The sequence below is a fragment of the Procambarus clarkii genome, chromosome 86 (genome assembly GCF_040958095.1).
Source record: "Procambarus clarkii isolate CNS0578487 chromosome 86, FALCON_Pclarkii_2.0, whole genome shotgun sequence".
Lineage (NCBI taxonomy): Eukaryota > Metazoa > Arthropoda > Malacostraca > Decapoda > Cambaridae > Procambarus > Procambarus clarkii.
Window position 1 is genome coordinate 21,824,201 of NC_091235.1, and position 13,216 is coordinate 21,837,416.

Below are 13,216 nucleotides of genomic sequence, written 5' to 3' on the forward strand. Positions count from 1 at the left end.
GATCTCTCTTCTCGTCAGCTAAGCTCCTCCGGTTTCCCTCTTCTGGGGTGTTGCAATTATTTGTGTTAAGTTTTCTTTAGAGAAGAGTTCTAGTTAGGGGAGGGCCAAAAGAGGAAGGTTAGGGGAAGGAAGTGCATCAAGGGAAAGGGTAATAAACATAAGGAAAGGGTGAGATGGGGGGAAGAGAACAAGGGTGTGCATGAGGAGCGGGGAAACAGAAGGGAAAAGGTAACAAGAGGAATGAGATGGAATGTGTGTGAGGAGAGGAGAATGAAAGAGGAAGAAGCAGGATGGGAAAAATTGAGAGCAGGGATGACATGTGGGGCGTGAGGGGAGAGGAGAATAAAAGAGAAGAAGAGGGGAAAGGTGAGTGAGAAAGGGACAAGTAAGGGCCAGCAAGTAATAAAGTGCCGTGTCACCGCTCCCAAAACACGTCACTAAGGGCAGGCTGGGCGCACTAGCCTTTGTGTTGGGGACAATTAGGGTCTCAGAGACAGCCATTATCACCTCGAATTACATCCTTCCGCTTATCTTCCGTGCCAGGGGCAAGATAAGAGCAGGCGAGAGGGTGCTGGCGAGGTCCCTGTTGCGCCTTGGAGAGAGAGAGAGAGAGAGAGAGAGAGAGAGAGAGAGAGAGAGAGAGAGAGAGAGAGAGAGAGAGAGAGAGAGAGAGAGAGAGAGAGAGAGAGAGTGAGAGAGAGAGAGAGAGAGAGAGAGAGAGACAGAGAGACAGAGAGACAGAGAGAAAGTGTTAGTGGTTATATTCACCTGATGAATCCAAGATCAACTGTATTTTATGTCATATATATATATATATATATATATATATATACATATATATATATATATATATATGTATATATATATATATATATATATATATATATATATATATATATATATATATATATATATATATATATATATACATATACATACAGAGGAAAAGGGGGTTTCGATTCTCTCATAAGGGAAGTGTTCTACTTCTCATAGGGAGTTGGTGACATATACTTGTATGTTTCACATGCTGATATTTATATCAGCATGTGAAACCAAAAAATATATATGTCCAGTATTTACATACACACGTGACACAACATGTATCGGAAGGTTGCACCACCACCGCCGACGCCTCGACCCTCAAAAACAACTTGGTTCTTTTTGTTCAGCAGTGCGAGCCTCTATGAAAAGCTGGTTGTTGGTGCGGGAGAAATTATCACCCGTGTTCTTTGTGTCTCTTGAAGGGGGGACACGGCTGTATTGAGCGCCACTCGCCGGAAACTGCCGGCTGGCTCGCCTCCGTCCACGATATTTCTTGTAATGCTTGCTTGTGTGTGTGTGTGTGTTGAGCAGAGAGAGACAGACAGACAGACAGACAGAGGGAGAGATTCAAACCGCCAGATGCAGCGGTTATGGAACTCAGTGAGCAGATCAGACAACATCCTATATTATCTAGCAAACCCTGTTCCAGATATTATCTTCCTTGGAGACTTCAATCTCCCCAGTTTAAGATGGAAAATAACAAACAATAACAGGAAATCAACCTGGAAATAACTAACCTCAGGTCAGGGAACAACTGAGATTCTGTGACAAATTTCCGCTCAACCAGGAGCAAACAGAGACAACTAGGAAAGACAATACCTTTGATGTTGTTTTCACAAACAATGAAGAGATAACAAGGCACATTATAGTCTCAGATACTACATACTGAGATCACAAATTCATTGAAGTTAAAACTAATATCATTACACATAATATGTTCTGCCCGAAACGCTGTGCGTACTAGTGACTTTACAAGAATGTGAACACATCATGCAATGTGCTCTCATAAACCCAATGTAACTTCTTGTATATAAATAAATAAATAAATGTTCATTGGGAGAACGAGAAGCGGTTTTCTCACAAGCGTGAAGGAGTTTTTTTCAATCAATTCAGTTTTAACAATAAGAGGATTGATTGTGAGAAATAAACATAGAATTTGCAATCATCTAATGGGAAACCATCTTAAATTACCAAAACTCTAACGCAAGAAACAGAACAATTGAAGGTCGAGGCATAAAAAGTTTGCTTGAAATATGTTCCTTGCAGAAGACCAAACAGAGGATCAAAGTAGAAAGGTAATGCAGACGACACTAAACAAGGAAAATAATAACTGAACAATTCAGTTATTATATCAAAGTGATATTCAGTGATATATCAAAGGATTTGTTCATTTGATATACAGTATACGCTATTGTGATTTCTGTGTGTAATAACTGAATTTATTTAAGCCGACGCGAATATTCCAACAAAGAAAATGTAATGTAAACAGGGAGACTGAAGAAATAGAACGGACACTGTAGCGATCATACCAGACCGAAGAAATGCATTTGGAGCACGAAACTATTCAAGAAATAAAACAGAATTCAGAATATTTTTTTCACACATGCAAAATAAAAATAAAAAACCTTCACCAGTATTGAACTTACAGGTACAAGTGAAGGTTCATACACCAGAGGATGAATTTTTATTTTTTTTTTAAAGCATTGAAGAGCTTCAACCATCAACTGGGAGACTTGGTCAGCCTCCGGGCAGCGGGGACATTGAATCCTGGAACCAACACGAGGTAAATATGGTTACCTAACCTTCTGATCGTTCCGAGAATCAATGTTCCCATGGCCCAGTCTCTGATCAGGGTTCCTGATTGGTGGTCTGGTCAAGCAGGCTGTTAGATGAAGGGGAGGGGGAACTATTACGGGAAAAGCGCTAAGTCATTATGACTATATAGTACTGGTAAGGGGTCAGGATAAGGATATTGGATGGGACGGGTGGAAGGAATGGTGCCCAACCACTTGGACGGTCGGGGATTGAACGCTGACCTGCATGAAGCGAGACCGTCGCTCTAACGTCCACCCCAAGTGCCTGTTAGACGAAGCTGCTCACCGTCTAACATATGAATCACAGCCCGGTTGATCAAACATCCTTCGGAGGTGTTTATCAAGTTGAACAATTCCACAAGGGCCGTGACGAGGGTTCGAACCTACGTCCGAGAGGATCCCAGACGCTGCCTTATTCGACTGTTCGAACCCCTCGTCACGGCCCTTGTGGATTTGTTCATTTGATACATCACGCTATTGTGATTTCTGTGTGTTTATCAAGTTCCCTTTTGAACTGGAAGCTAAAACAAGACAAACAATCAAGAAAACAAACAAGAGAGCGGCCACAGGTGTGATGTCAGAACAAGATGACCGAGACGACCCTTAACCGCCGAATTCCAAGATCACTAATTGAGCGCCATAAAACATTCCCCTTAAGAGGGAAGCTGGCGACGCAGTTACAAATAATTAACCAATCAACACACGAAGATACAGAGCACGAAAGATACTTTTTTCTATCTCATCGTTTTTCTCCCCTCTTGGCATTCCGAACGTTCCGATCGCCGTCCTGGCATCGGTGTTCGGAACAAGGGGGACGGATGCACTAGGAAAAGTGTTCGGTTTAGCCCTTTGAGTCCTCTTTCGAACATCCGAATTCCTGGAGACACGAATTCCGGCGAGTCATGGATGAGGGGGGGGGGGATCATTTCTACGTTTGACTGCGGCGTCTAATAGCCTGGTTGACCTGACCGTCAACCATAAGACCTGGATGGAGACCGGGCCTGTGGAACACTGATGCTGGGAACTAACTCAAGGAAGGTCTGTGTACTTCTTAACAAATTCTAACTTTCTCGAAAACACTATATATATATATATATATATATATATATATATATATATATATATATATATATATATATATATATATATATATATATATATATATAAACTTCAGTCCCTCTTCTTGGTCCACTTCAAATGTCACATATGTCGTCTTCACGAACACTCAAACACGACATTTTCCGTCTCAGCAATTCACCTTAATTATATTTAAGGAAAGAGTGATGGAAGCTTCCCACGACCCGAGACTCCCTCACACATCTTGCTGTAACCACCACGGTTGTCTGAAGGGCCTCGTAGTCTAGAGTCCGCCCTTTCCCCTCTTCTCTATCTTCCCCTTATCTACTTCACCCTCAAAATCCTCTCGCTACTGTTATTACCGTTCTCCCCCTCTCTCTACGTTGGTCTCTTGCTCCCTCCCTTTCTCTTCACCCTTACTTCTGTTCTGTTATCTAAGTCACATTAAAGTCTCCTCGTTATTGGACCTCTTCTTTCCCCTTCCCTCATTTACCCCTTTCTATTCCTCCCTCGTTCACCCCTTTTTATCCTCCCCTATTTATCCATTCTTCCACTCCCTCTTTCAGCCCCTAATTTAATCCCTTCCCTACCATTCGACTCCTTCCCTACCATTCAGCGCCTTCCTCACACTTGGACCAGTGAGGTACTCGCCAGTAAGGAGGCACCAGCGACCGGCTGCCCTGGCTGCAGCTGGTGAGCAAAAACACAGTTGTGTGGTGCCTAGTGGGGTGCGCCCCGACCTTCCCCTTGCACTGAGGGGAGACCAGAGGGGAGATGGTGCATGAAGAGTGGGAGTTTGGTAGTTGGGGGTGAGTCTTAGTGGTGGGTTGGTGCTCTCCTGGAGTCTGTGTGTGTGTGTGTGTGTGTGTGTGTGTGTGTGTATGTGTAATATACAGTAGGTATGATTGAAAACAATATGTCGGGAGTCAGTATACATTAGACTACCGAAGGCGGGGTCCAAGAACTAGTAATAGTTCGATCCTGCCGGTTACAATACAATACAATACAATACAATACAATTTTATTTAGGTAAGGTACATACATACAATAAATTTTTACAAGGATTGGTAGACTTATAGGTAGAGCTAGTACATACAATGCCTAAAGCCACTATTACGCAAAGCGTTTCGGGCACAATTCGGGTTCAAATAGATGAAAACACACACACACACACACACACACACACACACACACACACACACACACACACACACACACACACACACACACACACACACACACACACACACACACCACACAAAAACGGACACAAAAAAGGCGTGAAAACATACACACACTCCCCCAGGCCAAACAAAGTTCGACCATGTAAATCAACTCAAAACCCAAACAAACCCATCACAGCTCTGCCATAACCTCACATCTTCTCAGAGATTCGCACCTCGTGCCTGTCCTCTCTCTGTCTCTTCCGGTGACGTATGGCCGCGTCAAACAGACAGGTAGATGGCTTCCTATATTTACGAGGCAATATTCCGCCGATTGGTATTGGGTATCGGTGTACCAGGATTACGGCCAGGTCGCGACTACACACACATACGTGATTGGTGATATTATTTTTGAACAGTGATTGAAAGACCCACCATGTCTCCCAGGAAGTCTATTGTGTACATACGACGTCACTACGACAGATAGGGAAGGGAAGCAGGGGAAGAAGGTGGAAAGAAGGTAGGCTGGGAGAGATAGGGATGAAAGGAAGAAGAAAATGGGAAGGAAGACGTAAGGGAAGCAGCTGACCAAGAGGTGGGAATCCGGGGCCCATGAGTTCGAGCCCAACCTTACACACTCGGGGAGATGAATACAGACAGACTCATGGTCGCGGCTACTGTACGGAAGCGGTTATTAGTTTGAGAGAGTGTGTGTGTGTGTGTGTGAAATGTTAACTCTTTAAAACACACACAGGAGCAAACAAAAGCAGCTAAACACTAACTAAACATTAACATTCAGCCAACATAACGGTTCGCTTAAATGACACAGAATCGCAACATAAGCGGTAGCTATCCGACCCCTCCCCACCACCCCAAAAAAAGGAACATAAACGGCTGTCCAAAACGATCCATAAATTCCCGCAGGTCTCTATATAATCTTACCTTACTTATTATTATTATTAACATCTTTATTGACAAAATGAATTACAATTTTGCCTAATTTGAGGATTTCGATTAAGTCTTATTAAAGTGAGGATAATGTTGGTATTCACTGTCACGCAGGACAGAGGGTCATACACAACACAATAGGTCTAAACTGTAGGCGAAAGCACATATATATCATGGTTACAATCAATATTTTAATATATGGATATGTGAAAGTAACTTTCTATTGTGCACTGCCACACAAGGGCAGGGATGGGTTCATAAGTGATGCAGCTTAGAAGTAATATAGATCAAAATTGTTCTTCATTCTTTAAAATGGACAAGTTTTGGATAGATTGTTAGGATGTGGTCCAGAACACCTGAGTAACCTAACTATTTCATTGACTCACTTTACCGTAATCTTTTCTAACAAGAGGAAAATTTCCCAGTCACGAAATGTGATCCCGAGCCGGGGAAAACTTCCCCAAGTTGTGTTGGACCGCTGCCAAACTCTTCCTAACTTTCATGTCCCTCCAGAAGGATAAAACATGAAAAATAAAACATTACACTTTGCCATACAAAGTCTAATGTCGTTCCTTCTTTATTTTTTGGGGGGCTTCATGTTATCGTTACTAATATTGTTATCTTCACTATATATATAAGTTATCTTCACTAATTATGCATCTTCGCTATGTTATTAATTTCATTGTGATCCTGATTAATTACGCTCTTACCCCACCAACAGAATCTTTAACAACTCTCGAACAGAATCTTGGTCACGGCGAAGCTGAATACTAACTACACCATTTTCTTCCCGAATAAGATGGGGTTTTGGCGGTCAAGTTCCAGCCAATTTCGTCCAGATTTGTGCCTTAAAAATAAAAATGTCGAAAACTTCCCTTTCATTTCCTGCGATCATTTCCCTCTGGTAAAGGAATGCGATGGGAAATGTCGATGTTGATGCAATATGAGGTTTTGATCGGATGTGTGTGTGGGAGGTCGCTGGCTGGTTGATGATAGTGTTAGTTATATGTTGAGCTTCTATCAATAGGTGTGTGTGTGTGTGTGTGTGTATGTGTGTGTATGTATGTGTGTGTGTATGTGTGTGTGTGTAATTACCTAAGTGTAATTACCTAAGTGTAGTTACAGGATGAGAGCTACGCTCGTGGTGTCCCGTCTTCCCAGTACTCTGTCATATAACGCTTCGAAACGTGTGTGTGTGTGTGTGTGTGTGTGTGTGTGTGTGTGTGTGTGTGTGTGTGTGTGTATGTATGTGTGTGTGTGTATGTATGTGTGTGTGTATGTGTGTGTGTGTGTGTATGTATGTGTGTGTGTGTGTGTGTGTGTGTGTGTGTGTGTGTGTGTGTGAGTGTGTGTGTGTGTGTGTGTGTGTGTAATATATCAGCTCTGGGACTAGTCCCGCAGCTCATGCCTCTGAGGTACGAAGAATAACCAAAGGAATTAAACCTCACATCACAGGAAGAAAGAAGGTTAACATGATTATCATAAACAAAAATATTGAGTGGAAAACATAAAAATTCATAAGAGGAAATTAAGCAAAGGGAGATACAGGAACAAGGGAACACAGAGGGGGGAACTTTAAGCACCCAAATGATCCACAGAGACACTAAATTAAAAAAAATCAGATTGTCAGGATAGAGAAAAAATGGGATGCGCTAAGAAATAGTGGACACAAACTCCATACACAACTACAACTGAAGATAAGACAGAGCCCAATAGGTTCCGAAACCAGTCGATTAAAAGCTCAGAACCAAAAGGCCCGTACGTGAGTCATCCTCACATGAGTACGTGAGTCATCCCACGTGAGTATGTGAGTCATCCCCACAGATACCAATTAGATGAGTAGGCAAATAGAATGAACCTCCAACCTTCCTAATAAAAAAAACAAAAGATAGGCCTACTAACCGTCTTCTTCTCTAGTGCCACCCAGGTGAAGTAGAGCCTATGGACGTCGGCTGGCACTGGCACCCTCCAGTTCATGGCGTAGTCGTTGACCACTCCCTCCCGCACGTAGAAAAGCTCTGCCGTCAGACCTGGGGAATACAACAGGATTATTTAGTGTCTCCTAGCATGGTTCCGCCGTCAGACCTGGGCGGACTCTGGGTCTCTTCGTGGCGAGAGAGAGAGAGAGAGAGAGAGAGAGAGAGAGAGAGAGAGAGAGAGAGAGAGAGAGAGAGAGAGAGAGAGAGAGAGAGAGAGAGAGAGGGGGGGGGGGGGGGATGTATACGCTCGCACAACACATACGATAATTTACAATGAAAATGTATAATTAACACTAAATCAGTCACAAAACACACACACCTCTATGCATTCAACACGTTCATAAATTGTTTTGGTTTTTGTCCTCTCAGTAAACAGGATCTTATCTAGAAACTGAATTACGAAATACATATCAACTACATTGCAATATATGCATAAACAAACTATTGAAAATTAGGCGTAAATTAATACATGGCAGGAATTATGAAATAAAGACTAATGTTGGCATCACTACAGCGCCACTGTGTCCATCATAGTTACCAGATAAGCGGTGGGGGCCATGTGGCCCTCCAAGTGCTTCCTCAAGTGCCAGCTGCCACTTGAACGGCTCCTTGTCTACGTAACAATTTACACTATAATAAACATGATTTCATTATTTTTTTACATCAACAATATTTCGAGACCAGGGCTTGAGGCGCTCTATCATACAACACCAGGAAGTATATAATACACACACACATACATAAATACATATTTTAATGTAGAAAACTCGAGAGATTTACACAAGACTTACACCTGATCTCACTTGAACATTCTCTAATACTACGTTATTCACTTCTAATGGTTCTCCTGTGTACTGGAAACAGAAGACCAAAAACACCTCACCTACCTTGAGGTGCTTCCGGGGCTTAACGTCCCCGCGGCCCGGTCGTCGACCAGGCCTCGTAACTTAACCTAGATCTAACTATACTACAAACGATAATATATAAAAATATTAATATGTATATGGGAAAAAGCCATTTTTTTTAAGGGGGGAGGAGGAGGCTACACAATAGGTCTACAAACAAATGAATGCTAGCTCCATTTGGGATATGTTTGGCTTGGATAAGCATATGCTAAAGCTTGAACATCCACAACTTGGATAAGCATTGGCTGGAGCTAGGACGCCCGTAGCTAGCTTTTTGACACACTGTATTCCTCTTCATATAGTCTATGGATAGGTGCACAAATTCAGATGTACCTAAATGTGTTAATAAAATAGGACGCCCACAGCTTGGATAAGCATAGGCTGAAGCTTGAACGCCCAGAGCTTGAAGCCGCGTTGTGTGAGTGCTCTTCAAACTGGATGAACGTGGAGCGTTGTAGGGGAAGATAAGAGAGCGACCACCCCCATAAGGCGGACCTTGTAAATATTACCACCACTTTCTTACCACCGTATATAACGGCTAGGCGTAAAATACTTGTGTACTCTACTGTGATTTACAGCCGGCAGGGAAGCCGAGTTGTGTGTGTAAAAGGGGCGGATTTGCCGGATGTAAATCTTGGCTAGACGGCTGTAATGTTGGTCATATAACACAGGCGCTGTGCTCCTGAAGGACACTGTAACACAGGCGCTGTGCTCCTGAAGGACACTGTAACACAGGCGCTGTGCTCCTGAAGGACACTGTAACACAGGCGCTGTGCTCCTGAAGGACACTGTAACACAGGCGCTGTGCTCCTGAAGGACACTGTAACACAGGCGCTGTGCTCCTGAAGGACACTGTAACACAGGCGCTGTGCTCCTGAACGAAGCTCCGAAGCACAGACGAAGTTTTACCTGGAATATACCCGAAATAGGTTCTCACAGTTCTACTCCCCAAGCCCCCCTTCCCTGGGGCTAGGCTTGACGTGATAATTTGATCTACTAGACTGTTGTTTGGAGCAGTCCGCAAGCCCACACATCCATCACAACCTGGTTGGTCCGGAACTTCCTCCAGGAACTCTTGAGTCAAGTAGTTTTCCCTTGCAAGCAAAGGGTTACAGGTCAATTCACCTTCTGTTTATCAGAAGCCAACAGTCACGTGACTATCTTCTTGAGGTTATCTTGAGATGATTTCGGGGCTTAGTGTCCCCGGGGCCCGGTCCTCGACCAGGCCTCAACCCCCCAGGAAGCAGCCCGTGACAGCTGACTTACTCCCAGGTACCTATTTACTGCTAGGTAACAGGGGCATCAGGGTGAAAGAAACTCTCCCCTTCCTTCGCCTCCTAGATTCTCTTTCCTTTCCCCTCCTTCCCATCAATCTATCCCTATCACATAATCACCCGGGTCCACCTAACAACCTTGTCAGCCTCACCACCTGTCATTTACAGTCACTAGGTAGAGAGAGAGTAGATCGACGTGATAAGACAACATTGGATGGGCAGGAACTGAGACATGCTACACACAATGCTACGATGGAATGGTCGATTTGGCATGGGATGACCGTTCTTATTGGCGACATGCATATGATGTGCTTACCCTTGGAATAATAGGGGCAATGCGTGTGGACGGGACGGAACGAAATATTAACATGTAGTGTGTGTGTGTGTGTGTGTTCTCGTTTTATCTGCATGCCTTCTTTGTCACCCCTCCACCCACCCCCCCACCCCCCCCACACACACACAGGTGGTAATCATCGTCGTTTATAACACACCAGTTGTGGACCGCAAGGCCGAGTCTAAGTGCTATCATGGAGCACAACTTACTGGATAACGAGACAGAACTCCGCGGACCAGAATACAGGTTAGAACCTAAACCCCGTGTTATTTGTGTGGCTGGGCTCTCCAAGGTATTCACCCAGAGGGCGACAAGCACCCTTGTTGTCCCATTTGTGGTTTGTAAGCAAGTTAGAAGCAGAATTTTACTGCTGTCAGGAGATACAAGCAAAAATGTGTTGGGGGTTATAGATCGTGTGGAACCTGAACTTTCGAGTAAATTTCCCACGTAAAAAAACGTATATCACAAAAACCATTCCAGCCCCCATGTTCTTGGCATTATTCTGATCGGCAAAGTTGTTGCTGGTAGCGGCCCGCAGGCCTACATATCCGACATTGGACAAGTGTTGTAAAGAAGTTATCATATTTCCTCTTGAAAATGTCAGCGTTTGTTCCGGCATTATTTGTTATATTTAGGCCTACCGGAAGAAGGCTTTTGCAATTGTGCTTGTGGCACCTCTACTCTTCCCCGAGTCTGTCTTACATGTTTTGATCTCTCTCACTCTCTCTCTCTCTCTCTCTCTCTCTCTCTCTCTCTCTCTCTCTCTCTCTCTCTCTCTCTCTCTCTCTCTCTCTCTCTCTCTCTCTCTCTCTCTCTTTCTCTCTTTCTCTCTCTCTCTCTCTCTCTCCAATACTTTTATTTTATTGTGCAGGGTGGTGACCTGACCAGATATACATTCTACACATGTATAGAATGTATATACATGTATGTGATGTATCTCTCTTCTCCGATCCAATGAACCCCTTAATCCCATCACTACAACCGTCACTATACTCATCACTGGCTCCCATTACTACACTACAGACGCCTGTCTCTCTGTCCAAATCACACAGCACTACCAGCAGCCGTCAAGACCCGTACAAGGGGCACACGCACTAGGGGCCACAGGTGAAAACTGAGCGCCCAAATGAGCCACAGAGATATTAGAAAGAACTTTTTTAGTGTCAGAGTGGTTGACAAATGGAATGCATTAGGAAGTGATGTGGTGGAGGCTGACTCCATACACAGTTTCAAGTGTAGATATGATGGAGCCCAATAGGCTCAGGAACCTGTACACCTGTTAATTGACGGTTGAAAGGCGTGAACAAAGAGCCAGAGCTCAACCCCCGCAAGCACAATTAGGTGAGTACACACACACACACACACACACACACACACACACACACACACACACACACACACACACACACACACACACACACACACACACACACACAAACCTCGTCATTTATCATAGTAACTTCTGGTTCATCTCTCGCATATTTTTCTTCCTCCCCGTGCCTGGCACCTCTGCTGATAAACCCAGAGTGCCAGTGCCTCATTTTTTCCCCCCTCCCCTTGGGTCATCAGTCAGGTATACTGCCAGGGATTTATGACGCCTTAAATCCCCGTTAATCCCCAGACTATGTGTGTGAAAAGCTGGTGTCACGAAGGGGCGTAATTCCTATGCCACATCCTGATAAATGTCGCAGCCTAACATCAGTCCTCCTGTCTGTCATATGACAAGACTCATGACACCTGGTGCCAGGCGGAGCGTGGGTGGCGGCTGCCTCCCGGTGGGTTAAGTTCCTCCTGGGTGAAGTGGTGAGACAGATGGAAGTTTTGTGTTGCTCTGTGTTGTGTAGTCTTGATATCATCATCATCAGTTACACTGTCAGTCACCCTGGGAGTGTCACGTCTGTTACCCTGGGAGTGTCACGTCTGTTACCCTGGGAGAGTGCCACACCTCATCACCCTGGGAGAGAGCCACACCCATCACCCTGGGAGAGAGCCACACCCATCACCCCTGGGAGAGAGCCACACCCATCACCCTGGGAGAGTGCCACCTGTGCCACCTGCTCCCAGATGAAGACTCCATGCTAAGTGGATTCCGGCATTTCGTCTGACCAAGACGGGTCAAGAGGCTCTAAGACGCAGCGCTCCCCTCTCCATCTCGTCTCTGAATACACAAATCCATTGGGAAAATACACTCGTACATATACGCTGGTATATATATACTGTATATGCAAATCAAATGTGTATGCCATCTTAGCCCCATACATCTAATGGCACTTGTGAAGATTCGTGTATGAACTTGATCCCGGAAGAAAAGTAAACAATGCATGAGGATGTATGGAAATATTCATGCAGGAGAGAATGAACCACACGTCGGAACGTTCCTGTTTTATACGTGTATTGGACTTGTCTAGTTGTGTTTGGAAGGTCGAGCTTCTGCTCTTAAGCCCCGACTTTCTATCATCATTAGTTGAAAATAATGAAATTTGAAAATGTGTATGGAATTGACATTGAGAACTTTCTCATCCAGTTCAATCCACATATTTACGACTTAATTAAAGTTGTTTCTGGCATGTTGTGTACGTACAAGTGCTGTGAACAGTGTGTGTACATGTGTTGTGTTAGTGTGGATATGTGTGTACGTGTATACAATCATGCAGTGATCTATTTTAGAATCTGTTTAATACAAGGCTTCTCTCAGGTGAGGGGGCTACAGAGGCTTCTCTCAGGAGACAGGTCCCTGTCCCTTAGGAACTCATCCCTTCCCGTTTCTTACTTTCCACTTGGCCAGCGGGACGTCGATATCTTCACCGTGAAGCGGTTGTTTATGACCTATCGCCTGGAGTGAATGTCCCTCTTAAGGGCTCTCCACATGACCCATTCTTGGCCCGAAACACCACCTAATT

The 13,216-nt window shown here is 44.3% G+C and overlaps 1 protein-coding gene across 1 annotated transcript in view; it reads right to left on the bottom strand.

The window, feature by feature from the left end:
- The window catches only part of LOC123768233 (tyrosine-protein kinase Dnt), a 230,132-nt gene that overhangs the window by 46,719 nt on the left and 170,197 nt on the right, over positions 1–13,216 (bottom strand). The window contains exon 2 of the mRNA XM_069317186.1: positions 7,727–7,854. Within this exon, the coding sequence (XP_069173287.1) occupies positions 7,727–7,854 (128 nt within the window). The remainder of the gene's footprint in view (positions 1–7,726; positions 7,855–13,216) is intronic.